General features: G+C 53.9%; 1 protein-coding gene across 7 annotated transcripts in view; it reads right to left on the bottom strand.

Annotated features, from left to right (window-relative positions):
* The window catches only part of MARK4 (microtubule affinity regulating kinase 4), a 29,653-nt gene extending 2,664 nt beyond the window's left edge, over nt 1–26,989 (bottom strand). The window contains exons 1-17 of one of the 7 annotated variants that reach the window (XM_004271172.3): nt 26,616–26,989; nt 21,906–22,106; nt 19,903–19,956; nt 19,757–19,805; nt 18,965–19,030; nt 18,815–18,885; nt 17,790–17,846; nt 15,271–15,507; nt 11,545–11,664; nt 10,974–11,073; nt 9,490–9,599; nt 9,224–9,383; nt 6,250–6,467; nt 3,765–3,868; nt 1,301–1,579; nt 1,078–1,157; nt 59–103 (exon numbers count right to left, since the gene is read on the bottom strand). In XM_004271172.3, coding sequence (XP_004271220.1) covers nt 59–103; nt 1,078–1,157; nt 1,301–1,579; nt 3,765–3,868; nt 6,250–6,467; nt 9,224–9,383; nt 9,490–9,599; nt 10,974–11,073; nt 11,545–11,664; nt 15,271–15,507; nt 17,790–17,846; nt 18,815–18,885; nt 18,965–19,030; nt 19,757–19,805; nt 19,903–19,956; nt 21,906–22,106; nt 26,616–26,666 — 2,002 coding nt within the window. In that variant the 5' untranslated portion in view covers nt 26,667–26,989. Of the gene's footprint in view, nt 1–58; nt 104–1,077; nt 1,158–1,300; nt 1,580–2,813; nt 3,472–3,764; nt 3,869–6,249; nt 6,468–9,223; nt 9,384–9,489; nt 9,600–10,973; nt 11,074–11,544; nt 11,665–15,270; nt 15,508–17,789; nt 17,847–18,814; nt 18,886–18,964; nt 19,031–19,756; nt 19,806–19,902; nt 19,957–21,905; nt 25,770–26,615 lie in introns of those variants that run through there. The other 6 variants (XR_004483913.2, XR_004483912.2, XM_004271171.3 and 3 more) reach the window with 6 other exon arrangements.
* Nucleotides 26,990–27,607: the final 618 nt, after the last annotated feature.

The following is a 27,607-nucleotide window of genomic DNA, read 5'->3' as shown; positions in this document are numbered from 1 at the left end:
TGAGACAGGCAAAATGGGAGGGGCTGGTGTGGCACTCAGGGGAGGCACATGCACTCACCTTGTGACCTCAGGTCCCCCGATTCTCTCAGGTTCGTCTGTGACCCTAGGGGAGGGGAGGGGGGAAGAGTGTCTAATCTGGACATAGGGGCCTCTCCCTCAACCCACTGGTTCCAGGACTCTGGGCAGCCCCTGCCTCAGCCCTGGTCCCCCCCTGCTGTATGGAGCTGGGCTGGAGAGGGCTGGGAGTCAGGATTTGATCTCCCTCTCCATGCCCAGAAGGGGAGCCCCATCTGAAATGGTTAGTGCAGGTTGAAGGAAAGATACTGAAGGATTTGGAAGACAAAAGAGGGCGGGGGTGGGCAGAGACACATACCTACATATAGAAGGACACACACACACACACACACACACACACACACACACACCCCTCCTTCAGGCTGTACTCAAATGAAACCTCCTTAGTGAGGCCTGCCCCATGTATAACCGCATCCTCCCTTCTCCACACCCCTGACCCCCCCTTCCTTGCTTCCTGTTTCTCCTTAGTACTTGCCACTACCTGACAGTATATATATTTTACTTAGTTATTGTTTACTGTCTGGGTCCCCTAGTAGAATGTCCTGGGCAGGGATTTTATCCCTTTTGTTCACTTTACTCTGGGCCCACGATGGTGCCAGGCACACAGGAGACACTCAAAGAATAGTAATAGTAAATATTTATAAAGCATTTTCCGAGGCAAGATTTTAAGCTCGGTCCGTGCATCACCGCACTTAGTGACATAGCTCACCGCACGACAACCCTAGGAGGAAGGTACGGTTATGACTATCCCCACTTCAGGGAAGGGGAAAGTAAGGCCCAGAGAAGTTAGGTCATTTGCTTAAGGGCACTCAGAAGAGCTCGGGTCTGAACCCCAAGAGCCTGGCTCCAGAGGCCAGACTATTGTTTATTAACTGAGTGAGGAAATGAACCACCAGAGCCCCTACCCGACTCACAGCGCCCCCTCCCGCCAGGCCCGCACACAGGTCAGACATGCAGATAGAGAGGCAGAGCCAGTGAAAGCAGAGGGGGGAGGGGACTTACTGATCTTGGATCCCTGGGGCAGAGAGGCGCCCGAAACACAGCGGTTAGAGTTCTGCCGTTTAGAGGGATCGAGGGTAACCCTGCAGCGTGAGGAGGGAGGCGAAGGGTGACGGAGGAAGAGGAGGAGACGTGGGGATACAGAGGCAGAGTAGAGCAGAAGACAGGTTAGGCCCCGTCAGCCCCCCTATCCCGCTCCCCAGACCCCACATCCCGTGGGGCTCACCTTCGGGTCAGTTTGGAGGTCAGCTTGGTGAAGAGGTTGGTGGTGGGGCGGGGCCGCCCAGTGGGCAGGGGTGCGGCCTCATGGGCCAGTGTGGGAGAGGCGGGGGGCCCATTCTGCACGCCCCCACCTGCCCCGCCCCCTGCCCGCCTGTCCCGGACCTGGCCACCGTGGAACGTGCTGCGGACGGTGGAGCCGCGTGCCAGGCGGCTCCGCTCCCCTGATGGGGGAGCCAGGCTGTGACTGGAGGGGGAGGCGGGGGGCACCCGTGGGGTCCCCGAGCTGTGGGCAGAGAGGTACAAGTCAGGGTGGGGCCTTGAGGCAGGCCAAGTCCCCAGCCCCCTGCTTCTCCACTCGTCATTCCTGAGATCAGAAACCTCTAGCAACCTGGAGCTCAGAGACAGGGCTGCTGCATACATTGTGCAGGCTGTGCGCTGTGCAACCCTAGTATTGTCTTACCACCTTGTCTCAACTCCTAAGTCATCCCTCCTTCAAACCATCCTTTCTTTAAACCCTGCCCCCTCCCCTCTGTCCCCTATCCCAATTCTCCTCTCTCCAAACTCGGCAATTGAATAGATTCAGATACATGTTTGGATGAATCCCTCGCCATTTGCCATCCAAACCTCAGGAACCAAACCAACTGTGCAAACACTTTGCTATTATTCAATCGCGGGAAAGGAATAGATGTGAACCTCAAGGGGACCTACATTCATTATGAAAACGTTTCAACAGGTGAAAAGAAAGAGGAAGGCACCCTCTCCCTAACTCTCTCAAGATGCTGTGTGGGCAGAGGTGGATCCACTATCCCAGGGCCCTCCTCTAGGCCCGCTGAGGCTCCCAGTCCTGACAGCAGGAGCCAGACCTCCAATTTCTACCCTAGGGAGCCGGGACGAGCCTGGATCTCAAAGAGGGAGCCCTGATTGGCAGATACCACTACCTCTCTCCCAGAATCCATACACCTTGTTTTACTCTTAGTGACCAAACCCCTTAGAGTATGAACATTGCACATGGCTGCCCAGCCAGATACTACATTTCCCAGCCTCCCTTGCAGCTCGGGGTGGTCATGTGACCATGCTCTGGCCAACAGAATATAAACAGAAGTGCTTTGTACCATTTCTGGGTCATGCCTCTAAAAAGAAAGCAGTTTGCACTCCACTTTCTTTCCACCCTACTTGCTGGTTGCGAAACAGTGGTAACTGGTGCAGTGGCCTCAGGTCCAGAGCTGCAGCCTCGTGTTGAGACTGGTCCTGAATCCTTGGAGGACACCGCCTCCTACCTCTGGATGGCTGCATCACAGAGGACTAAACCTCCGTCTCATCCACTGCACTCTGGGGTCTTTTCATTCCTGAATCTATAATCTAACTATACACTATCTCTCGGCCAGAACTGGGAGGCCATATGTTATAGTGATTACAAGTACAGATTCTGGAGTCAGTCTGGAATCTTTGCTCCTTGACTTACCAGCTGTGTGGCCTTGGACAAGTTACTTAAGCTATCTATGCCTCATTTCCTCAGCTGTAAAATGGAGATACCAGGATCGACCTCATAGAATTGTTAGGGGCATTCAACTAGCTAATGTACAGAGGCCTGGCACATGGTTACTGCTTGAAACATGTTGGCTGTTCTTATTTTTATTTAACAACCACAAAAAAGCTCGTACTCATCAAATGCCTTCTGTGTCTCAGACCCTGTGCCAGGTACAAGGACACACCTGATCTCCACTGGATCCCTCTAATAGGGTCTGGAGGCAGAGAACATCAGCCCCATCTTACACAGGAGGAAATGGAGGCTCAGACACCTGCCGAAGAGCTAAGAGGCAAGATTCAAACTCAGAGCTGAGTAGCCACAGAATCACTGCCCTCAACCACTCCATTACCTTGCCCCCCCCAAAGAGTAACACCTGCATCTGTTTATCAGGTGCTTCCCAGAGGGCACCTCGGCATCATGCCTGCCAGTCCTGGTGGGCGGCAGTGTCATTATCCTGAAGCCTGCCCCACTCCCAGACTTGAACTCTGATGTGAACCAATTCATTCCCTTTTTATGCTCCAGCCAGTCTGTGCTGGTTTCCCTCACATGCCAGCTGAAAGAGACCGAACAGACTCAGGCAAAGAAGTTTGAAACCCAGCCAACCAGAGGATGTTGAAGCTGTGACAATCTGGGGCTTCTCTCCAGCTCTAAAAATGGATCATTCAAAAAAAAAAAAAAGAATCAACTCAGGTTCCCAAGGCTCGTAGGCAGAGAATGGGGCAGACTGCTTTCCTGGTGCTGATGACTAATTAATTAAGGGTGGAGGATTTTCAGGGGAGTCTGGGAGAGGGAGGATGTGGGTAGATTCTGCCAAGGGAAGGGCAGACACAGACTCCCCAGTCCCCATGGCACCCCTCCCCGCATCTATCATCTGAGATCAAGGGGGCCCTGCTCACCTACACCCCACTGCCCCCTCCCTGTTGCTGCCCTCCCTCCATACCTGTTTTCTTTGCCATTTGGCAACAGGGATGGGCGCTCAGCCCCCGGGCGTTCTGTGCAAACGTAGGTGTTTCTGCGGGTCATCATGCTGGGGGGGAGGTTGTTCTGCAGGAGACAAGGCCGGGAGGAGAGTGAGGGAGCAAAGGGACACCCCTTAATCCCCCTTTACCCTCTATGGCCTCCCTCATTAGGAACGAGGCAGGGAGGACTTCTCTGGCAGTCCAGTGGTTAAGACTCCGTGCTCCCAATGCAGGGGGCCGGGTTCGATCCCTGGTCGGGGAACTAAGATTGCGCATGCTGCAAGGCGCAGCCCAAAAATAATAATAATAAAGAAATAAATAAAAATAAAAGGAATGAGGCAGGGGCCTGTGTGTGAACTGAAAGTGAGTAGGTGGTTTATTGTACTTTGGCTAAAGACATGAAGGGTTAGTGGGCCATCCCAGCCATGTAGGCTGAGAGTCATAGAAGGCCTTGGAGCTGGGAGGAGAGAAGGTCAGGGAAGGTTCCCAGGGGGCAGCCTCGCCCCCCTCTCCTCTCCCAGCTCTCCCCCACCTCTAGCCACGTTAAACTTTGAAAAACATACTTATTCATGCCGTGCTGTCTCTCCTCATAAAGGCCTTTGCACGTGCTGTCTTATCTGCTTGGTTATTCCTCCTGTCTTTCCCTCTGACTCACTCTTAGGTATCTTTCAGGTGTCAGTTCATCATATATCCGTGCCCTGGCCCCAGGCTGAGTCAGCTGCACTCCCTGCTACAGCCTTGATCACTCTGATTGACCACATCTGTGGTCCCCAGCCCCTACTGCACCGAGCTCTCCGAGGACAGGAATGGCGTATCAGGATTCTGTTGCCTCACAAAATGTGTTGGAAAGCGATCCCTCTTTCTCCCCTCTGGAAGTCTGCCTAAGTTGAGTATTATTCCTTCTTTCAGTGTGTGGAAGACTTCCACCAGCTTAAAGCCATCTGGGTCTGGAGTTTTCTTTATGGGAAGATGTTGAGACTGTTCAGGTTTTCTATTTCTTCTCGTGTCAGTTTTGGTTAACTGTGTTTTTAAAGACATTTGTCCGTTTTGTCTAAGTTGTCAAATTTATTGGCATAGAGTAGTTCCTAATGCCATCTTACTACCTTTTTATGTTAGAACAAAGTTCCCTTTTTCACTTCTGATAGTGGTAATTTTGTGTTTGCTGTATTTTTTCTTTTATTTTTTTTAATTGAAGTATAGTTGATTTACAATGTCACGTACTGTCTTTTTTATTAATTAGTCTTGCTAGGGGTCCATTGATTTTATTAATCGTTTCAAAGAATCAGACTTTGGCTTGTTGATTTTCTCTAGGGTACATCTGTTTTCTCCTTTATTGATTTCTTTTCTTCTCTTTATTATTTTCTTCCTTCTACTGCTTTTCTGGGTGCGCAGGGTCGGGGGGTAATTTGCTGTTCCTCTTCTACTTTCTTAAAGTGTGGGTTTATTTCAACAATTACAACAGTTCTCATTCACTGAGTGCTTACTGAGCCAGACACTGTGTGGAGACTGTACAAGATCCTCCCAACAACCCACGTTCTTTGATGAGCTCATTTTTACAGGGTGGAGCAGTGAAGCTCAGAGAGGGGAAGTTACTTGCTCAAGGTCACACAGCTCATCAATGTAATTCAAACTCTGGTCTATGTAGCTTCAGCGTCCTGACCACCTTCCTGTAACTTGTCTCCATCCTTGTCTCTGATGAGGAGGATATTTTGGTTCCCTTAGCTTGTATTATGTTATACTAAGGAGCTGTAGAAGCAACAAAGCTGAACGCTACATTCCCCAGAAACTCCTCTGCAGCCCAGGTTCTGGATATGAATGGGTTCTGCCAATCTTTGCACTCATGATCTGCAAGGTGGAAAAGGGGTGGCAGCCACTTTCTTGCCCCCTTTGACTTGGGCTCACACAGGCAAATCCGTGAGATGAGGGTCTTTGCTTCAGCAGGGCACCAGTGCCGGTTCTCCAGACTTCTGGGCAGCAGAGGCTCTTCTTCTGGAGAATGAAGTTTCTGAGTCTTGCATTGCAGCCATGACTGTATGTTCTTGAATTCAACAGAGCTAGAGGTGGCCTCAGAGGCGGCAGCTCCCTTGGTGGGTCAATTCTGCTGTGGCAATATGTCATTCTTGTAGGTCTTGTCTATTGCCTGCCCCTCCAGCCCTTCCTACAATTGTGTAAGCACCACACCTAATTCCCCGTATTAATTCCTTCCCGTCGAAAGCACAGAGTACTTCTTTCTGACACTGAATCCTAATTTATACACTAGAATCAAGTACAAGCTTAGGCAGAGAGAGCACTCAATAAATGTCTGTTGAGTGAACGACTGAATGGATAAAACAAAGAGTCCCATGTGGTGGTCTGGGGAACAGGATGGGAAACGGCAGAGTCTGAAAAATGTGACCCAGGTGGCATCGATAGGCTGGGCCACAGGTGGTGGCACCCCTGGTCCCATCCCCCAGCCCCTCCACTCACAGGGGTGCTCGTACTGTCCTTCCGCCGCTCTGGGATCTCTGCCTTGTTGGGGTTGTGGGCGCTGCTGACCATGGGGCTGGAGGGGGGCAGCCCTCGGCTCCCGCTCCCCGCGGCACTGCAGCTCGCCTTCCGGCCTGGCAGGCGCTCCTCCTTCAGCTCCGCCTCCCCTGTGCTGGTTGGGCTGCGCTTGGGGTGCAGGGGTGCAGGGGATGGGCCACCTGGTAGAGGGAGGGGACAGTTTAGGGTTGGCGTCACCTGGAAAAGCCAAAACATACTCTAGATGATCCTTAGAACCTTAGAATTCCTCACATAGGCTACAACCTTTGCATGGGCCATTCTGATAATATCTAAGTGACAACATATATACTGACCCAGAAGCTCCACATAAATGACATGACACACATACAGGTTATTCACTGCATCCTTCTTTTTTTTTTTTTTTTTTTCAGGCCAAAAGATTGGGAACAGGCTAAATGCCCCTTAATATGGGGATAACTAAGTAAGTCAAGATATTGTCACACAATGGAATACTATGCAACTATAAAAAATGTTCCAATACAGAAAGATCTTCAAGATAGATTATGAGGTAGAAAAGGCAAGGCAAGGTATGAGGTCTACAGTGGGCTATCATGTGTATAAAAAGGGGGAAAAGGGCTTCCCTGGTGGCGCAGTGGTTGAGAGTCCGCCTGCCGATGCAGGGGACGTGGGTTCGTGCCCTGGTCTGGGAAGATTCCACATGCCGCGGAGCGGCTGGGCCCGTGAGCCATGGCCGCTGAGCCTGCACATCCGGAGCCTGTGCTCCACAATGGGAGAGGCCACAACAGTGAGAGGCCTGTGTACCGCAAAAAAAAAAAAAAAAAAAAAAAAAAAGGGGGAGAAGTGTTTAACTATACCTATTTATCTATACTTGTTTATAAATGAATGTTGCCCAAAGGCTATCATTTCTATTAAAAGGGGGGAATATATCTTTATAGTATATTAATATATTAATATTGTATTTATCCATCTTTATGCATTTAAAAATTTTTCTCTTTCTCCTTGTTTTCACATCTCTTTATATATTTATATATGAATGAAACTTCTCTGAAAGAATTGATATAAAACCGGTAACGGTGGCTGCCTCCAAGGAAGACTGGGGGCTGCGAGATACGTGTAGGACAAAGACTTTTTTACCATCTACCCTTCCTGCGCTATCAAGTTTTGAAGGATGTGAGTGTAACAGTTTCAAAAACAAACCAAAACAAATTTTGTCCTTTAGAACATCTTGGGAATTTAGTTTTGGAACCCGGGGGTTAAACTTGTTCTAGAACTTCAGAGAGTCAGAACTTCTGCATGTTAAATCCTCAGGAAACTTAATGCGCAAAAGTCCCAGAACCATAACAAGCTCTACAACGATGGACACAGGACACTCATAAACCATCTTTTATCCTGAGAACCCCAGAACCCAGAAGGTCTCCATGTGGGTTATTTTTAAAGGTTACCATGTTCTAACCGTAGGATGCTGGAGTCACAAGCTTCTTAGGGACTCTCTGGGCCAATCTCGCTATTTTATAGGTGGGGAAAAGGAGATCCAGGGGAGGGGAACGGCTTGACCATCCAGAACAAAGCAGGTTCTGCTCAGGACTGATGCTAAGCTTCCCTGACTCCCCTCTCCCTGTACTAGTGCCCGTCCCAGAGTAAAGAATTTCACCCCTAGAGAGAAGTAGGGCTGCAAAAATAACGGAAAGTTGGAAATCACCTTGGCAGTTCCTGAACTGTTAAACGTAGAGTTACCATATGACTCAGCAATTCCACTCCTAGGTACTTGCCCAAGAGAAATGAAAACATACATCTACACAAAAACTTGTACATGAATGTACACAGCAATGCTATTCACAGTAACCAGAGGTGGAAACAACCCAAATGACCCTCAGTTGATGAATGGATAAACAAAATATGGTATATCCATGCAATGGAATATTATTCGGCCATAAAAAGAAATGAAGCACTGATACTGCTACGATACAGATGAACCTTGAAAACATGATGCTAAGTGAGAGAATCCAGTCACAAAAGGTCACATACTGTGTGATTCCATTTATATGAAATGTCCAGACTAGGAAAATCTACAGAGATAGTAAACAGATTAGTAGTTGTCAGGGGCTGGAGGTTGGGCTGGATGGGAGATTTGAAATAGATGAATAAGGGTTATGGAGTTTCTTTATGGGGTACTGACAATGTTCTAAAGTTGACTGTGGTGAAGGATACACAAATCTGTGACTATACTAACGCCACTGAACTGCACACTTTCAATGTATGTGAACTATATCTCAATAAAGCTGTTGAAAAATAGTGGGGATGATTAACATTTGATGAGGGTATAGGCAAGAGACCTCTTGGAAGTTCCCACGTCTCATTTGTGGTGGTAGTGGTGGTGGGTCTATTGTCTGCAGGGGGTGAGATATATGTTAGTTGCAGAATGTGGGATACAATCAGGTGTCTGCCCACTCCCTTCCCACTAGTATGTAAGGAGGAGAGGCCAGAGGGCAGGCTCTCAGCAGCCATTTTGTACAATGTGTCATCCTGTGTCCTAGTCAAGTGGATTAATCCCAACTGGACCCTGATATCAAGTGGACCAAAGAGATTCCAGCTATTATTTGAGCTGGCCTCTAAAACCGAGTTGTAAGGAGTTAAGAGACTGGGAAAAAGATAAGGCAGGGTATGTAGGAAAGGAAAACACAGACGAGCAGAGAAGACGCAAGACACAGAGTGTCTGCTCTGGGTCTGGCTGCTTTTCCAGTTTCTAACCCCTTACTGAGCCTGACCGCCTCCAAATTTCACGCAGTGTCCCTGCCCCTTTATAAGGCACTCCTCCCTTCGCTGCAGGTGGCGCGAGCAGGTTTCTGCCGCTTGCCAGCCAGAGAGCCCTGACGTAATGCGGGTCCGAGGCCCTGGGACCAGGGAGGGCGCGTGGGGGTGTGGGGCCGTCACTCACAGAAGTCGCTGTGCCTGCGCTGGCGGTGGTAGGTGGACGAGGAGCTCCGCTGCCCTTTGCTGTGGCTGGTGCCTTTACTGGAGCTTGTTCCATTGGTGGTGTCGCTGGGCGCCCGCACCCGTGCCAGGGCCAGCCCCGGGGTGCCCCGGTCCCCACCCTCCTGCAGGAAGATGACAGATGAGGAACCTCAGCCCCTGTCCCCTCTGCCCCAGAAGTCCCCCCACCCTGGGCATCGCGCATCCCAAACGTCCCTGACGCCTTCTGACCTCAGTCTTCCTGCCCAGCAGGAGGTAGGTGGCGGTCACTTCGTTGTACTTCTGGCTGGTCAAGGCCTCTTTGATTTCTTCCCGCGTGTAGCCCATACCCACCATCACCTCTGGGAGAGGGGGATGGAGAGGCGGTTCAGTCTCCCCAGATCCTTCCCTTCCACTCATTTCTGCATCACATAATGCCTGCGCTTTGGCTTGTCCAGTATCCATTCCTCCTTCTGCCAGCAGCACCCTGATTTTCCTTGGAAGAACATTTCTTCCCAGCTCAGATCACCTGGCTGACTCCTGCCTGCTGCAAGCCCCAAGGGCAGGCATATAACTCAGGTCTGGACCATCAGAGTGTCCCATCCCCAAGGCCATACTGATTGGTTCAGGTTGGGCAGATGACCCAGGTATGGCCAATCAGAATGCTCCATACCCAGAGCCACAGTGATTGGTTAGGGTGGACATATGACCCAGTTCTGGCCAATAAAAGTGTTCCATCCCCAAGGTCAAATTGACTGGTTCAGGGGTAGTCAATGGGCACCGCCCTAGGGCTTCTATTGGAACATGAGGAAAGTGGCTTCTCTTCCTGATGGGGTGTCCAGGCCACTAGGATATGCTGCTGTCAGCTTGCTCCTGGCGGGGAGAGCTGCCTGGGAAAGAAGCCACCACTGAGAAGATCCCTAACAACTGTCTCTGAGCACCTGGATCCAGCTGTGCCTGAAGGCTGATATACCCTGGCCTTTTCAGTTATGTGAATGAATAACACCACTATTAGATTAAAACACATGAAATTGCTGGTATTAACAATTTTTGAGCTATTACAATGGCAATTTCACATGGTTCAACCTATTATTATTATCTGGTTTAAGCCAGAATGGCTTGGGTTTTCTGTTACTTGCAACCAGGAAGTCCTGATTAATACAGTCAGATCTGATGGTGGCCTTGGTTTCCTCAGCTGTAGAATGAAGGTTACTGGATGGTTCCTAAGGGGCTCTTCCAGGGCTAATGCTTTTGGGGTCAAATGTTCGAGGGCTCCAGGCTGAAGGGATTGGGACCAAATGGGTGGAGGGTGAGGCATGTGCCAAGGTGGGAGTTTTTCTCAAACATGCAGATTACTGATGGCTTTGACCAAACTCTTCTGGAAGTGACTGTGATTTCCTGTGTCTTAATAGTCAAAGCTAACACAAAAGCACTTATTACATGCCTGATATAAGTGCTTTATATAAATTCATTCATTGAATATTCATAACAAACTTATGAGATAGGCCCTCTGATTATCCCGTTTTATAGATGAAGAAACAGAAGCACAGAGAGGGGAAGCCACTGGCCCTGGGTCACACAGCTAGAAAGTAGCGGCGCAGGGACTGGAGCCCAGACTTCTCTGCTCTCCCCAATTGCCTTGCAAACTTCTGTGATGCACTAACCAAAGGGGTAGGTGCTGGGAAGCTCCTACCCCTGGCTCTGGGGCCTATGGCTCTGCTCTCCTTGACCCTCACCGATTCGCTTGGTGTCCCCGAAGTCCTCCTCGGGCTCTGTGTATGGCTTCAACTCCTCACCCTCATAGCCGATGTTGATCCATTTGTCTTTCATGATTTGCTACAGGAATCGGGAGCAGGACAGGGAAGGGGAAAGAGAGATGTCAGAAGGAACTGGGAAAAATATAGCTTCCCACCTCCCACGCAGGCCCCCGAATGGGGTTCCTGCCCTGCCCTGCCCCCACCTCCAAGGCCTAGCACCCCAGAATCGAGAGCTTCCTGAGAGCTAGCACCTCCTCGCCCTATCCCTCACCCACCCAGCTGAAGCCTCCTGAAGCCACCCTTCCTCCTCCGCATCATCTGGGTCCCTGGCACCCTGTGATCATTCTAGGAGCTCATTAGCTAATTACTGGCATGTCGGGGAGTGGGCGAGGCTGTTTGGGGGGCGGTGTCAGGACGGGCCTGGGGGCCTTTTCCTGGGCTGCCTGTCTCCCCTCACCTTCCAGCAGCGGGTCGGGCACGGGAGAGGGAGGAATAGTGTCAGTCAAGGAGGCTTCAGTGGGAGGGGTGCGGGGCTGGAGGCTTAGCTTACCTCGAGAGTACAGCGTTTCGCTGGGTTCAGCACCAAAAATCTCCGCAGGATGCTCTCACAGTCTGTTGACATGTAGAAAGGGACCCGGTACTTCCCTCTGAGGACTCGCTCTCGCAGCTCCTGGGGGGATGGGGTTACTGGGGGAGGGGTCCGCCCCGCCTCCCCACCCGTTTTCATTACACACACACACACACACACACACACACACACACACACACACCTTTCTCCCAATCCCCCGACAAAAGTGATAGGAGCTCCAAGTCCCAGCCCTGATGCAGTGGGAAAAACCCCACCACTTTTCCCGACCTCAGTTCCAATCTGTAAAACGGGAACGTTGTCATAGATGCAGCAGTTTTCAAAAAAGTTTTTTTAAAAAGTGATATAACTTTTCACTCTGAGTTAATCTTACAGAGAGGGTGAGTTCTATAAGCCAGATAAGAGGGGAGGTGGGTCGGTGAGTCAGCCTCTGGGGCCTTAGTTTCCGTATCTGTCAACAGGGATCACAGCACTCACTCCCCAGGCCAGGGTAGGAGTGAGCCTGTAGAAATAAATGCCTAGCACGAGTCATGTCCAGAGCAAGTACCTTTTTTTTTTTTTTGATCGTACCTCATGGATTGTGGGATCTTAGTTCCAGCACCAGGGATCGAACCTGGACCCTCGGCAGTGAAAGCGCGGAGTCCTAACCACTGGACCGCCAGGGATTCCGCAAGTGTTTTTTTTAAATTAATTAATTAATTAAGTTTTGGCTGCATTGGGTCTTCGTTGCTGCAGGCGGGCTTTCTCTGGTTGCAGCGAGTGGGGGCTACTCTTCGTTGCAGTGCATGGGCTTCTCATTGCGGTGGCCTCTGTTGCAGAGCACGGGCTCTAGGCGTGCGGGCCTCAGCAGTTGTGGCACATGGGCTCAGCAGTTGTGGCTCACAGGCTCTAGAGCGCAGGCTCAGTAGTTGTGGCACACGGGCTTAGTTGCTCTGTGGCATGTGGGATCCTCCCGGACCAGGGCACGAACCCACGTCCCCTGCATTGGCAGGCGGAGTCCCAATCACTGCGCCACCAGGGAAGTACCCGCAAGTGCTTTTTTAATACTAGGTTTACAAAAGGGGAGGAGAGAGGGGCATCCTGCCCCCCATCCCCCATGGCTTTCCGAAAAGCTATGAGGCCCTGGCAGTTTCAAAGAATGAGCACTGATTTATATGCTGACTTTTTTTTCTTTAAGGGCCTTTTAGGAGGGCCCTGCCAAGGTTATGAGAGAAAACATAAGTCCCACGCTCCACGGCATGGCAGTAGGGAGAGCCCCTTCCATCCTGAATAAAGAACGGAGGTAGACAGAAAATGGACGGTAGGGTGAATGGGGCAAGGGGCCTCTTGGGGTGGAGCCCTCTGCCAGGGCCTGGGCTGGGAGCTCCCTCGGGGGCCTTCTCCTAAAAGGGCTGGATGCGGCCTGTGCCTGGGGAGCCTGCAGATCATCACAGCCTGAAGGGTCGTGAATATTTCATACGAGGATCGCTTTCAGAGCACTCACCCGGTGCTGGGCAGCGTTCTCAGCGCTTTACACGTATGACATGTGTTCACAAGGATGCTGTGAAGCAGGGTTAGGACGCCCCGTTTTCCAGACAAGGAAACTGAGGCCCAGAGAGGTTAAGTCACTTGCTCTGGGACTGTGCAGCCAGGAAGTGGCAGGGCCAGGGTTCAAAGCCAGGCAGTCAAGGCCCGGAGCCTGTGCTGCTGTGTAACCACCACTCCACGCCGCCTCTGTCACGTGATGGTGAGAAGTAGCCATCAGGCCACGGACACCACCACCAGGGCAGCTCCCGAGCGTGACACCCTGGGCAGATGCCAGGTCCCCGTGAAGGGCTTCACACACCCAGTCTGGCTGTAACTGTCCCCATCTTACAGGTGGGGAAACGGAGGTTCAGAAAGGGACTTGTTCAATGTCACTCAGCAAGGAAATGACAGAGCAGGGATCTGCCCCCAGCTGCATGTCTCCTTCACCCAGCAAGGCTTGGGGTGCCTGGTGGGGAAACTGGGACAACAGGAGGTGGCAAGGGCCTGGGGCAGGTGAGAGGCAGGTCTGGCCCTTTGGGAAGTTCTCTTGGCTTCATGCGTGGGGCTCAGAAAGCTTATTCTGTGATCTCAGCAAGTCCTCGAGTCGCTGCTGTGAGGCTGGTACCCTAGGGTCCTCACTGAACCGAGGTGGAGACGGCCTCGGCGGAGTTGGCTGCTTCGCCGAAGCCACTGTGACGAAGGGGTCCCCGTCCTCATCACTCAGGGTTCTGCTGGCCTGTCCTCGGCAATGACCTCCCTGATCCCCTGACGGCTCCTCACGGCTGCATCAAGCAGCCTGAGCACTCCCGCTGAGGAATTCCCACCCGAAATGCACCACCTGGATCCAAGCGTGAGGACACACTGTGCAGCCCGGACTGAGGGAGGTTCTTTCCGCAAGATGACTGGCCTGAACTCATCACTGCCGTGCCATGGAAGACAAAGAACGGTGGAGGGACTGTTCCAGATGAAAGGAGATTAGAGACAGGACAACAGAACGCCATGAGGGCGCCTGAGCGGATATTGGAGCAGAAGGATATTCTCGGGATGACTGATGCAACCCGAGCATGGGCCGTGGGTTAGAGGCCGGGAACACAACAGCGCTGGATTTCCCGAGCGTGATCGTGGATGGGGAAAGGCCGCGTCTCATGAGATCCCTATTGTATGCAGCCTTTAGGGATGAAGGCGCATTGTGTCTGCAACTGATTCCCATGTGTTCCATCAGTAACGGTGATGACAGCGGTACCACGAGCATATATAGACACTCACGTAGCACACGTGGCCGCAGGCAACCGGAGCATATCCTGAAAGGTACACACCTGTCCCCGGTTCTAGGCTGACAACTTCTCTGTTGACTGGCAATGTTTCAGAATAAAAAGTTCAAAGGGAAAAAAAAAAATCCGCCCCAACACTACAACTCAGCCCACGCTTCCCACCCCTTCCACAGAACGGGCCAGCATCTAGCGTGCTATATATTTTGCTTATTATTTTATTTTCTGCCTGGCTCTGCTGCAAGAATGTCGGTCCACGAGAGCAGCGTTTTTTGTTTGTTTGTTTAAGTGCACCATTCAACGGCTTTCAGTATATTCACCGAGTTGTTGCAACCATCACCAGAATCCGTTTTAGAACATGGTCATCGACCCCCAGAAGAAACTCTGTAGCCCAACCCCCCCTCCTCCCTAGTCTTAGGCAACCACCGATCTGCCTTCTGTCTCTATGGGCTTGCCTATTCCGGACATTTCATAGAAGGGGAACCCACAGCGGGTGGTCTTTTGTGACCAGCTTTTCCCACTTAGCGTGTTTTCAAGGATTGCCTGGGAAGCGGCATGTATGAAGGCAGGGGTTTCTGTCTCTTTTGTTCACCCTGTGTCAGCAAAACTTAAAACAGAGCCTGACCCGTGGACGGTAAGCAATAACTATGTACTGAGTGAACGAGTGAGTGAGCGGGATTTGAACCCAAGCCTGCTGGCGGCCAAGCCCACACCCTGAACCCCGACACAGCCTGGTCCACTTGGGCTGGCCGTGAGGCTGTGGGGACCTGGGTCCTACCTGACCCCCATCATGCCCTGTGACCTCGGCCCCAGCCCTCCAGCCCTCTGCAGAAGAGGTGTTTAGGGGCCCGACCGTGAGGGCCAGAGAGACCCTCCCCGGGGGAGTCACAGCCCCCGTGCCAGCCCCGCCCAGCACCTTGAGGTTGTGCCCGTCGAAGGGCAGGGAGCCGCTGACGAGGGTGTACAGGATGACGCCGAGGCTCCAGATGTCCACCTCCGGCCCGTCGTACTTCTTGCCCTGGAACAGCTCCGGGGCGGCGTACGGGGGGCTCCCGCAGAACGTGTCCAGCTTCGAGCCCAGCGTGAACTCATTGCTGAAGCCAAAGTCGGCGATCTTGATGTTGGCCTCGGCGTCCAGCAAGAGGTTCTCGGCCTGCGAGGCAAGGAGAGGGCAGACGGTGGACGTGTGCGGCGCCAGAGCCAGCTGACCTGGTCTGACTGTGGCCCTGCCCCTTATTCTCTGTGTGACCTTGGGCAGTGACTTTACCTCTCTGGGCCTAGTTTCCTCATCCATAAGATGGGGATAAACATAGTCCCCACCTCACAGGGACGTTTGAGAATTAAGTGAATTATTCCGTGAAAAGTCCTCAACGTTAGCTCTATTATCCCGTGTGGTCTGCAGAGCTGGAAGTCCTCAGGCAACCTCCTGCTCTTCGCAGAGCCTCAGTTCACCCAGCAGAAAAAAAATGAGGACGGATCGCTCAAGACTTACAAAAATGAAAACAATCATTTTATATAATATTTATTGTGGACCTACTATGCGCCGGGCCTTTAGACTATCATTTTTAAGAGTGGCTACATACAGTGGGGTTAAAGTACAGATTCCGGAAGAATCCTAGCTTCAAATCCCAGCTCCACCACTCACTCACTGTGTGACTTTGGGTGGATTACCGGCTCTCTCTGTGCCTCAGTTTCCGATGTGTAAACCGAAGGGTCATCGTAGCACCTGCCTCACGGGCGGATGCAGGGTTAACTGGAAAGTGCTTACCACGTGGGACAGAGTCAGCACTCAGGAAATACTTTGTACCGTTATAAGGTTTTGTCTATTTTTGGCGGCACGTGTTTGTTATTTGCCACTTCATGGGGGAGGGAACTGAGGCTCAGGGAGGCCGCCTCAGGCCCACAGCATGAAAGTGGCAGAGCTGGAATCCGAAAGAGGCCTGCCATCTCCACAGCCCGAGCGTGGAAGGAGCCTCCGGCATCCCGCCTCTTCCAGCTTGTTGTTGACTACAGACTGATGCATGAAGCCACCCTTCAGACTGCTGACCATGCCTCGCCCCTCCCAACCACTGCCCTTCCCTAGCCCAGCATCTCTGGCTTCCTCCCGGTCTCCCTACTTCCTGGTGTATTTCAGTACCACCCTTCCCCACCTCTGGCCCAGCGAAGGGCTAGAACCCACACAGACACACACTTCAGAGGGATCTTCCCCAAACCTCAATCTACCGGCATCTCTGTCTTGCTCAGTGGTGACACTCCCCCTCGTGGCATTTGAGGCTCCACAGTTCAGCCCCAACCTCACTTCTGGGCTGGTCCCCGTGGTTGGTCCCCCTGAAGACTGAATCCCCAAATCCCCTTTCAGCCACTTCCAGGACCTTCCACCAGGGAGCGTGCCTCCTCCAGGTTGTTCACCATGGATCCCCCCCCATCCCGCCCCCACCGCCGCTGCAGGACAAACTCCCAAGCCTCCAAGGTGCCTCCTCAGGGGGCTGTGTGGGGACATCAGGGCAGTACAGAGAGAGGGAGTGCTTCAAAACGTCTACAGCAATTTGACAGTGGATTATAGGATTTTGGAATCTATTAATAATCATCTTAAAAATCGGGCTTGTAGTTTGCACATCTTTCTTTTCCTTTCATTTTGATCATACTTTACCAAAGTACCTGTCCACAGTGCACTGGGCATTGCAAATACTCAAACAAACCTGGTCCTTTGCTACAGAAACCTTGAGAAGCACTTCCTTAAGTACTTAGACCAGGGCCTGGGACACAGTAGATGCTCAAGAAATCACGGTGAAGACAACAGACAGCTTGATTCGCACCAAACGTTTCCCTCGCTGGTCTAGGACGGGAAGTCCTGAGACAGGAGGTTCTCTCTGGGGGGGGCTGTGGAGCAGGGGCCCTGGGACAAGGAGCTGCCCCTGCTCAGCTCGGCCGGGCAGTGGGGGTAGGGCAGGGGGAGGCCCTGCTAAGTCCCTTCCCCGAGGGGCACTAGCCCTCCCAAAGGTCCTTCTCAAGTTCGAAGATGCCTGTGATTCTAAGACCCTGGAGGCTGTGTGACTCTGGGGCTCTAAGATCTCAATTCTTGAAGTTTCCTGAATATTCTGCAGTCTCCCGGAGGCTCGGGGAGTGACTAAGTCTTTATTGCATTCCAGTGACCTTGTCCGGGAGGCATGTAACAGTCCGAGGCTGTTCCGGGGACACTTTGTTTCTTTTCCCTTTGTTCACTCCTCCTGTCCCCATCCCCCACCTGCTCCCCCATCAGCTGGCCTTGTTTTTGCCACAAAAGCTTGGGAAAAAGTCAAGGGGCTCTGGATGCTGAGGGAGGAGCACGAAGACAAAAGGAAGGAGAACATGGTGGAGGGTACAGGGCACCCCAGGGGATGGGGGGGGCAGTGCTGGGGACAAGCAGGGGTCTGTGGGCTGAGCTGGGAGGCTCACCTTCAGGTCCCTGTGTACAATGTTTTTCTGGTGACAGTAGTGCACAGCCGATACAATCTGGAGGGGAGGGGAGAGGAGAGGAGGGGAGGTCAGTTACTTATGGCTCCCAAACCCCTCGGCCTCCCTCAGAGACCCCATGAACCCGCCCCTCAACTGAGCTCTGGACGCCGGGCCTCCCCAAGCACAGGCTGTGATGCTGGTGCCCCTCCCCACCCCCCAATTCGGCCACAGCAGGAAGTGATGTGGGACCTGCACAGACACACACCTCCACCCGGACACCCGGACATCCTGGTACCCAGACACCGGGACACCCTCCCAGCAAGGACATCAGCACCAAGACAACAGGACGGGCCCCTCCTGACGTTCACGTCAAGAAACACGCATGAGAACATCGCACAGCTACAGAGAGACACGTGGCCCAACATACCAGGGCTTAAGCCCCGCGCACCCAGTACAGCTGCGTCCAGCAGATGGACAGTCCCGGACCAACACCCTCGCTCAGATCTCCTCACCCACCAAACCCTCACACCTGAACGCCCTCTTACCCATCTGGGCACCCTCACTGCCACACACCTGACACCACACGCCCTCTTACCCACAAACTTAAGATACCCACACTTGGGCCCCCCTCACCCATACACCCCAGCTGCCACATGCACTTCTACCCACACAGCTACACACCTATACACCTGGGCACCTACACTCCCGCACTCACACCTCAGCACCCTGGCACCTGTGTGCCCTCCTAGGCACACTCTTATATACGGGGCACACCTGCATACCCACACATCTGACACTGGCACACCTTGCCCACCCACCTGGGTACCTGCATCCCTCCACCTAGGTATCCTCACACCTGGGCATCTGCACGCCCACAGCCACCCAGCTCTCCACCTTCACCCCCACCCTGCCTTAAGCCACGCCCCCAGGTCCTTGGACAGCCCAGACCCACACCCAGCAATCAGACCCTCGTCCCCAGGGACTGGGGCTCCCCTCCCAGCCCCACCCGCAGCTGTGACCCCAACCTGTCGGAACTTGGCTCGAGCTTCCTTCTCCTTCATGCGGCCGTGTGACACGAGGTAGTCAAACACTTCTCCTGCAGGGCAGAGGCCGAGCGGGGTCAGGGCGGGGCATGGGGGGCGCAGAGAGCAGGGCGGGGAGGGGAGGAGCCTCACCAGCACTTGCATATTCCATCACCAGGTACAGCGTCTTCTCTGTCTCGATCACCTCGAAGAGCTTCACTGCAATGGCCGGGGGATGGGGGCGGGGAGTTACAAGAGAAGAGACCCCTCACCCTCCATCAGCACTTCGTAACTGCGCATGTGCTGAGCATAACACCCCTTACTCAAGAACATTCGATGGCTCCCTACTGATGGCAAGATTTTCCAAACTCCCTGGCCCCACGTTACCACCTTCTCCACTTCCTCACAAGAATGTCAGCTCTATGAGGCCAGGGGTTTCTACCTGTTTTCTTTACCGCTGTGCCCCAGAGTCTGGCACATAAGCGGCCCACTCCATAAGTATCCACTGAGTATATACAAACAAATGGATGAATAAATGCTACGGCCACATTCAGGCCAGGCTAAATCCTGTTTCTTTTGTAAAGACCCCACTTTCTCCACTCTGCCTAATCATAATGACAATGACAACGGATGCTGCTGACGACAATAATCAGACCAGCTCCCACAGCTCAGCTCCAAACTAAGTGCTTTGCATGCATGACCTTACCCAATCCTCGCAATGACCTTGAAGTAAGCCCTCTTATCACCCCCTGCTCCAGAGGAGGAAACTGAGGCTCAGAGAGGTTGAGTGACTCACCCAAGGTCACACAGCCAGGGAGCAGGGATACTGCTACGAAAAAACAGGTCTTTCTAATTACTGTAACGGCCAGTTCTCTCCTCTCCCAACTCTCTTTTCCCAAGTGCCCTGGTTGGTATCCATCGAGCCCACTCCCTTCCCCTCCTCACCGATGTTGGGGTGGTTTAGGCCCTTCATGATACGGACTTCTCGGAACAGCTGGAAGAAAGGAAGAAAGAGAAAGATGAGGGTGGGCCGTTTCAAGGACCCTCTTCCCGACCTTGCCCCTGCCCTGCTCCCTCTCCCTGGGCCTCACCTTCTGCAGGCTGCTGGGGTTCAGCTGGGTTTTATCGATGATCTTGATGGCGACCTAGAGACGGAAGAAAGGGGGGAAAGGTCTAGGTACCACAGGCCCTCGAGCTGGGAAAGGTTCCCCCAACCTAGATCACCCTAGGATATCCTTCCTTTGTCCCTTTTCAGAGACAGCTCTCAACCTGGGCCATTCTTAGTGGAGGTGGGCTCTGAGCCTCATGACCTTTGCACATGCTGTTCTTACCATGTCCAGTGCTACCCTGACTTCTGCAGGGAAATACATCCCCTATACCGCCATGGGGCCTGGGTGGGGCGGCCCCAAGGGCCTGTGTGAGTGAGTGTGAGGGTGACTGAGACCTTGAGGGGGCCCCTCTGGGAGGGCATCTCAGACCATTCACCCATCAGTATCTTTGTTTTGAAGGCACAAACTGTGGAACAAGAAATAATAACCAGACCTCACATCTACTGAGCAGTCCCATGGGCCAGGCCCTGGTCTATGCGTTTACAAATGAGAGCTCTCTTAATCCTCACAACCACCCTATGAGATGATCCTCATTTTACAAACGGGGAGACTGAGACACAGAGCTGTTCAGTCACTTGGCCAAGGTTACTCGGCTGGTAAGTTTGTGGGCTGGGACTTGAACTTATGCAGCCTGACAGCCAACCTCTTAAACACTTAACATCTATAGAAAGCTTTGAAAGAGCTTTGAGGTAGTCATCATGGGGGAAAAATCAGAACGTTACTGAATCCTCTCTGTACTTATCCTGAAGTTTAGTTAAGTTTTTATTTTGAATTTCACACTGGGGTACAGCACTTCAAGAGCCGTAATCCAGCTTAGGTCTTTAGTTTTCCCAAAGGGTTTTGGGGTCACCCCCTCAATCACCCCAGATCCACTGGATTACAGAACTCTTCCCTCAGGAGGCTCTGTTCCTTTAGAAAACCCTGGAATCACGTTCAAGACCACATGAGAGGAACAATGTGCTCTTTGTGGGGGAAGAGGGTCCCTCAGCTTTCTTCGTACTTTCACAAATGAGTTTTTAATCTTGTCGAGCACTTTTTATGCTAGTATTGAGATGATCATATCGTTTCTGCCCTTGAACCTGTGAATGTAGCGAAGTACACGAATAAATTGTCAATTTGAAAAGAACTGTGCATTCCTCGGATAAACCCAGCTTTGTCACCACACAGCTTTCTTTAATTGATCTGTCAGATTCTTTTTGCTAATATTTTGTTTAAGATTTTTGTACCTATATTCACATGTAAGACGGGCCCACAATTTTATGCCTTATCTGGTTTTGTTGTCACCAAAGAGCACATAAAATTTGTCTGGCAGTGGAACCTCTTTCTTTAGTCTCTGGAGATATTAGCATAAAAATGAAATGTTTGGTACAATTTGCCCATAAAACCATTGGGGCCTGGTGACTTTTGTATGTATGGCACAGACAGCGTGAGGGCAGGATGAATTGCTCCAGTTACTTTCTCTAAAATTGAAAGAGGTGCAGAGGGGTCATAAACCCACCCACCGTCTTTTTTTTCCCATTAAGTGTGAGTTAGATGCGTCCTCTCCCTTTCTGCAATAATGTTGCCATACTCAGTACATACACCCATCCTGGAAGGCGAAGTGGGGAGAGTGAGACTGTGTAGACATGAATAAACCTCTTGTGTTCTCAATCCAGACCCCTGGAAGGTTTGGTGGGACCAAAGTCCACCATTAAAACAGGGAGGCGGCCCAGGTTTAGATACAAAAACCATATGACTTCTTAGAAACACTACACATGGCTTGCCTGTGATCTGAGACAGCCCAACAATTTCAGGGATGCCTGAAATTGGCTCCCTTTTCCTACTTGAGTTGTTCTGGGAAAATGTGAGATGTTCTATTGTGAGAGTGAGAGATTTACATGTAGTCACAAAGCAAAGTGAGGGCCAAGCCCGACCTCTCCCTACCTCCCACCAAGGGCCAGGGCTGCAGGATTCTGCCCCGAGCCCCGCCCTCTCCCCTCACTCACCTCCCGGCCGGTAAGGATGTGCCGGGCCAGCTTGACTTTGGCAAAGTTGCCCTTCCCAATGGTCCTCAGCAGGCGGTAGTTGCCTACATGGGGCTGCTCTTCCGGACAGGAGGCGATGGAGTTCCGGCAGCGGGCACCCAGGGAGCGGCTGGACCAGGACGGTCCCTTGTCCGAGGAGCGGCCAATGCCCAGGGTGCCATGCTGGGCGGGGGAGACGGAGCATGAGAGGTGGGCAGCGCCCATCCAATCCACCTGTGTGCTGGGGCGGTTAACTCCAGCCATGGCCACTGGTCCCCTCGTGGCGCTTTTCAAACCCACGCCAGAGAGAAGATCCCCCATATTTCTCTGTGAAAAGACACCTCCAAGAACAAAGATGCTGGGGCTCCCCCAACTCTGCAGCACCTGGGACCCCAGGTATCAGGTCTCTTCTTCACCCCTCCCTGCAATCAGTCTACCCACTCCCCCAACTTCCCTTTCTAATTACTAGAACCTCCATCAGCTCCAAGATACTGTATTCTAACGCTGCAGCCCTCAACCCCAATCAACGCCAACTCAGTCTGGACTCAACCCTCTAGCCCAACCCTCACTGCTCCCAACATTCCATTTTATCCATCACTGTCCCCATCCAGCCCCCAATTCTATGGCAAGCCCTATTTCAACATCTGACTTCCAGTTAACTGCCTGCAATGCTTTCTTTTGATCCTTATTGCCCCAAATTCTACTCCAAACACTGTAACCAACCGTCTTTCATTTCGCCCTGACACTGTAGCCCCGTATTGTTAACCTTCCTTCTGTGGGAAACTTTGTTGCTTCCTCGCTGGGGTGGGCGTGGGGTGGCACCGCCCTGCTGCTCCATCGCCGCCCTCACCCGCTGACTCCCACGCTACATACGCCACGATCTGTCCCCGACGTGGCGTTCCTGCCATCCCGTCCCTCCTGGGCCTCTCTCCCCCGCAGGTCACCTGCCTGCTCCTGGCTCTCCTGTCCTGATTGTGAGCCCCAGGGACTGTGCCTCCCTTTTAGCGCTGGGGCCCAAGGTGTGTGTGACAGAGGCCCTGGCCAAGACGGCTCTGCTCAGACCCTGGGCTGTCCCTGCGCCCTTCCCAAGGCTGGGGGTGGGACACAGGAGGACACAGGGAGCTGAGGAAGACAGAGGCCAGGTAGGCAACGAAGAGGAGGACCCGGGCTGCTCCTTGCAGGGATCTGCCGGGCCACTTAACAGTGATGAGGCTCACCATTTAATGAGCACTGGCCATTAAGGCACCATCATTCCCATTTTATAGGTAGGGAAACTGAGGCTCAGAGATCGGACCTGAACCCAGACAGTTTACCCCAGAGTTGACGTCTTCACCGCTGCCGTGCCACACTGTCTCACACTCCTGTCATTTTTGTTAAGTAGGCTTTACTATTGGCCAAATCCTGGGCATTAAAGCACTCATCTGCATTTAATTCCTACAGTAGCCCAATGAGAGCTGCACCTGTATCCCCACACTCCAGAGGTGAAACTGAGGCTTGCAGCCAGACGGTGCCTTGTCAAGGTCACACAGTTCATTCATAAGAAGCAGAAAGGTAATGCTCCCCGCAAGGGGCAGAAAGCCAGCCGCCACTGCTGGAGCCCTAACCACATGCCTGCTGCTACCACGCCTTCACCTGGCTTCCACGGTGGGTGCAGTTATGACCCGCACGCTCCACATGGGGACCCTGAGGCCGAGGGCAGGGTTAAGTACCTTGCCCAAGGTCGCAGAACAGGAGGAGCAGCGTACCTAGGATTCGAACCCAGGTCTGCTGACTCCTGAGCCCCCAGCTCTTTCCCACATCCCCCACCGGGCTGCTCACACCCCCAGGCCTCCTTCCCGGGGAGGGCAGGAAGGGAGTTGGAGATCCCAGCAGATAAGACCTCTGATTCCCACCCAGATAAGGGCTTGGAGAAGAATCCCCAGCAGGTGGTATGAGGGGAGCCAGCTGGGGCTGGGCTGGCACCCCACTGAAGGCAGCGCGGCTGAGGGACCCCTGCAAGGGGCAGCTGGGGCAGTGGGTGACAAGGCCCTCAGGGGCTGGGGGCGGGAGCTAAAATTGGCCGGCACCACCAGCTGGCCTGGCTCCCTCCCGCCGGCTGGTGCCCCAACACCGGGTCTGTTGCTAGGGAACCTCCAGAGAGGCTGGGCGGTGGGGGGCCTGGAACCTGGGGTGGGGGAGCATGACCCCACATGGCTGTCATCATGGTAACCAGGTGGCAGAGGAGGGGGCTATGACCTCAGATTCCAGACGGAGAGAGGTGACCCTCTGCCAGGACTGACAAGCAGGTCTTACAGACTGGAGCTGGGAGGAGAGGGGAGAATTAGCCTTCCCGAAGTCCCCATGATGCACAAATCTGAACAATAAGAGGAGGAGGAAGTGCTCCTACAAGCCCTGTTTTACGGATGAGGAAACTGAGGCTCAGAGAGGTGAGGTAACCTGCCTGAGGTCACACAGCTAGGGACGGACAGAAACTAGATTTGAACTTACACTTCTCTGAAAAATCAAAGTCATAACAACAACAATAATAATAATAGCAGCTACAATAGGCCTGGCCCTGTACGTCTCGCTCACATAATCTTTTTGGCTCCTTATAACATCCCTAACAGGGAGGTGCTACCATCAACCCCATTTAGAGGTGAAGAAACTGAAGCTCCGAGCAGGGAGTGGGTCTGCAAGCTCCCATAACCACCAATGACAGCCCTGGGTTGAGGATCATATCCACACTCACAACAGCAGCGGACATGTGTGGAGTGCATCCTACGGGTCGGGCTTTGCCCCCATCATCTCGACTAACCCTCTGAGGGACTCAAGCCATCACCCCATTTTGCGGGGCAGGAGGCAGGCTCAGAAGGCGAGAGCCAGTTGCCTGAGGTCACAGTGCAAAGTGGCTGGCAGAAGCAGCACAGGAACCCAGGCCTGTGGGCTCCTTGTCACTTTCTGGAGTGACTGGGCTGGGGTGGGGGAGAGGTGGGTTTCTCATCGAAGACTCCAAATCAGAGTCTGGCCTGCAGCATGACGGGTCGTGACGGCAGTGGTGGTGGTGATGGGGGATCTCTAGGAGGCAGGGTCCTCCTACAGGATGAAGGGACAGAGACAAATCTCTGGTGGGGATCTGGGGTGAGGGTGGCTGAGGACTGGCAGGGACCTGGCAGAAGGCCTGGAAAGGGACGAAGACTCCAGCTGGGGAGGAGTCTGGCATTGGTTGGTGGGAGGGTCTTTTGAAGCAGTGAGAGTAACCAGAAATCAGGGAAATTGGGGGGGGTGGGTCATCTCTCTGGGATTGTTCCTGGCTGTGGTGTAGGAACAGGGGGGTCTGGGAATAGTGGGAAGGGTCCAAGCCATGGGACAATGGAAGTCAGGAGACAAGGGTACCTGAGCCAGGGGCCTGGGTCTTGAGGAAACTCCTAGAAGTCTAAGAAAGGGGTTTCTAGGAGCACTCGGAACCAGAGAGAAGTCCAGGGGCCTGAAATCCTGAGGAAGGGGCTTCCCGGGCAAGGGGCAGATCCAAGGAGTAAAGGCTGAGCCTTGTGGGGGTCAAGAGGCCGAGGAACTTGGGGAGAAAGCTCCCAGCGGACAGACCCCAAGAGAAGAGGGCTTAGAGCCAGGGCAAGACCAGAGGCTTCAAGTCCAGGAGTTTTCTGGAAGAAGGATCTGGGGCCAGGCCTTGTGAGCTGAGGAAGGACTCTGAAGCTGGGGAGCGGGTTTCCCTGGGAGGCCAGACCCCTGGCAAGGAAGGGGGAGGCCCTGGGGCAGCGGAAGGGATGGGGGCCTGGAGATCTAAGGGATGAGGTAGTATCCTGTGAGGAGGGGCCTGGCCTAGGAGTGGGGTCAAGGGGTTGGGGGCTTGGGGAGGGGGCTTGCCTGAAGTGGAGAAGTTGATACAGGGAGGATGAGGCCTGGAGTCAGACTGGTTCAGGGCCTAGAAATCCGAGACTGAGCTGGGGGCCTGGAAGTTGGAGGCCAAGGCTTCCTGGGAGAGGAAGAGACCAGAGAGGGTCTGGAGGGATCTGGGGAGACTGGAGATGCTGGGAATCCAGGGACAGGGCTGCTTGGAAGATGGGGACCAGGCCTGGAAGTGGAGAGACCTTGAACACGGTAGAAAGGACCCTTGGCCCAGGAAAGGTGGAACCGGCTTCCTGTGAGGGGGTGCCCACAGGAGCCGGGAGGATCCCGGAGGGCCGGAAAGCTGGGAATGAGAGGACGGGGGATCCTGGGGAGCCCGGCACCCAGATCCAGACGGGGAAGGCCAGAGGCAGAGGCAGGACTGGGCCAGGCCTTCCTGGGAGAGGGCCGGGCTGGGCCTTAGGGTCAAGAGCCCGGCAAATCCGGGAGGGGGCCAGTTGTCGGATGCGGGAGGCCTGGAGGGGAAGGGGCTTAAGAACCCGCTGGAGAAGGGAGGGGCTCCTGCAAGGCAGGGGAGGGGGCTTCCTGGAGGGAAGAGACCCGAGCGGAAGCGGTCTGCAAAGGGACAAGACAGGGGTCCCGCGAGAGGGGCGCCCCCAGGGGTCGGGCTGGGCTGAGGAGTGGGGGAGGGTCGAGAGGCCTGGAAGTCCGGGCGGGGGTCGGTGGGTGGCGAGCCAGGCCGGGCCGGGGAAATGAGGGTAGGGGCTCGCGCGGCGAGGGACACAGCAGGGCGAGGGGTCCGGCGGCCGGACCCAGCCGGGGCTCCCCAAGGGGCCGGGCCCCACTCACCGTGTCCGAGTTCCGATCGTTGCCCGGGGCCAGAGCCGTCCGCGAAGACATTTTCTCCGGGTCTCGGGGGACTGAGCGGCCGGGTCGGTGGGGGGGGCGGGGGTCCCGGGGTCCCCTCTCTTCCCCTCCCCCCCCCGCCGGCCTGGGGACGCGAGCTCAAAAGCTGGGCGCCGTGGACACCCGGGTTCGCGCCGTGGGAGAGGGGGCAGGGCGGGGCAGGGAAGGGGATGCCGAGGGTCCTAGTGGCCCCGCACAGCGGGGGCCCGGGGCGCCATGGGGGCGGCGGGCAGGCGGGCGGGCGGGGGCCGGGGAGGGGGCGCGGAGCCGGCCCGGGCGGCGGCGGAGGGAGGTGGTGGAGGGGCCGGGGAGGAAGGGACGTCAGGGGGAGGGGCGGGCAGGGCGGGGCCGTCAAGACCCCGCCCCCTGCTGCCGGCACTTAAAGGCGCAGGCCGGGGCCGGCCGGGGGCTCTGAGGGCAGAGGCAGGTCTGGGCGCGTTGAGGGGGAGCGTGTTCTCACCAGAGTAGAGACTCACCGGAAGAGAAGAGAGAGAAACGCCAAGGCACAGCGCCAGCGACGCAGAGAAAGATACTGAGAGACGCAGAGATAGAGAAGCTCAAAAAGAGAGAGACAAAGAGACACAGAGATAGACAGAGGTGGGGAGAAACAGAGACACAAAGAGGTGAAAAGACAGCCAAAGGACGGAGAGACCAAAAGACAGAGAAAGGCAGAAAGAGGGAGAAACGTAGAAAGAGAGACACATACAAAGAGACAGAGTGAGAGAGACAGAGACACAGAGAGCGACAGGGACTGACAGACCCACGCACGGAGACAGAGGGAGAGACAGAGATGCACAGACCCGTGAAGAGAATGGAGACAGGACTGACAGAGAAGCCCTCAGAGGCAAGAACCACGCAGGCAGCGCTGTCCACATTCTCCCTCCCAGCCCCCCTCTCCCCAGTCCAGGAAGCTCTGGGGACCGAGGGCTAAGGAT

This window comes from Orcinus orca, chromosome 20 (assembly GCF_937001465.1).
Source record: "Orcinus orca chromosome 20, mOrcOrc1.1, whole genome shotgun sequence".
Classification (NCBI taxonomy): Eukaryota; Metazoa; Chordata; class Mammalia; order Artiodactyla; family Delphinidae; genus Orcinus; species Orcinus orca.
This window is presented reverse-complemented; position numbering and strand designations above follow the sequence as displayed.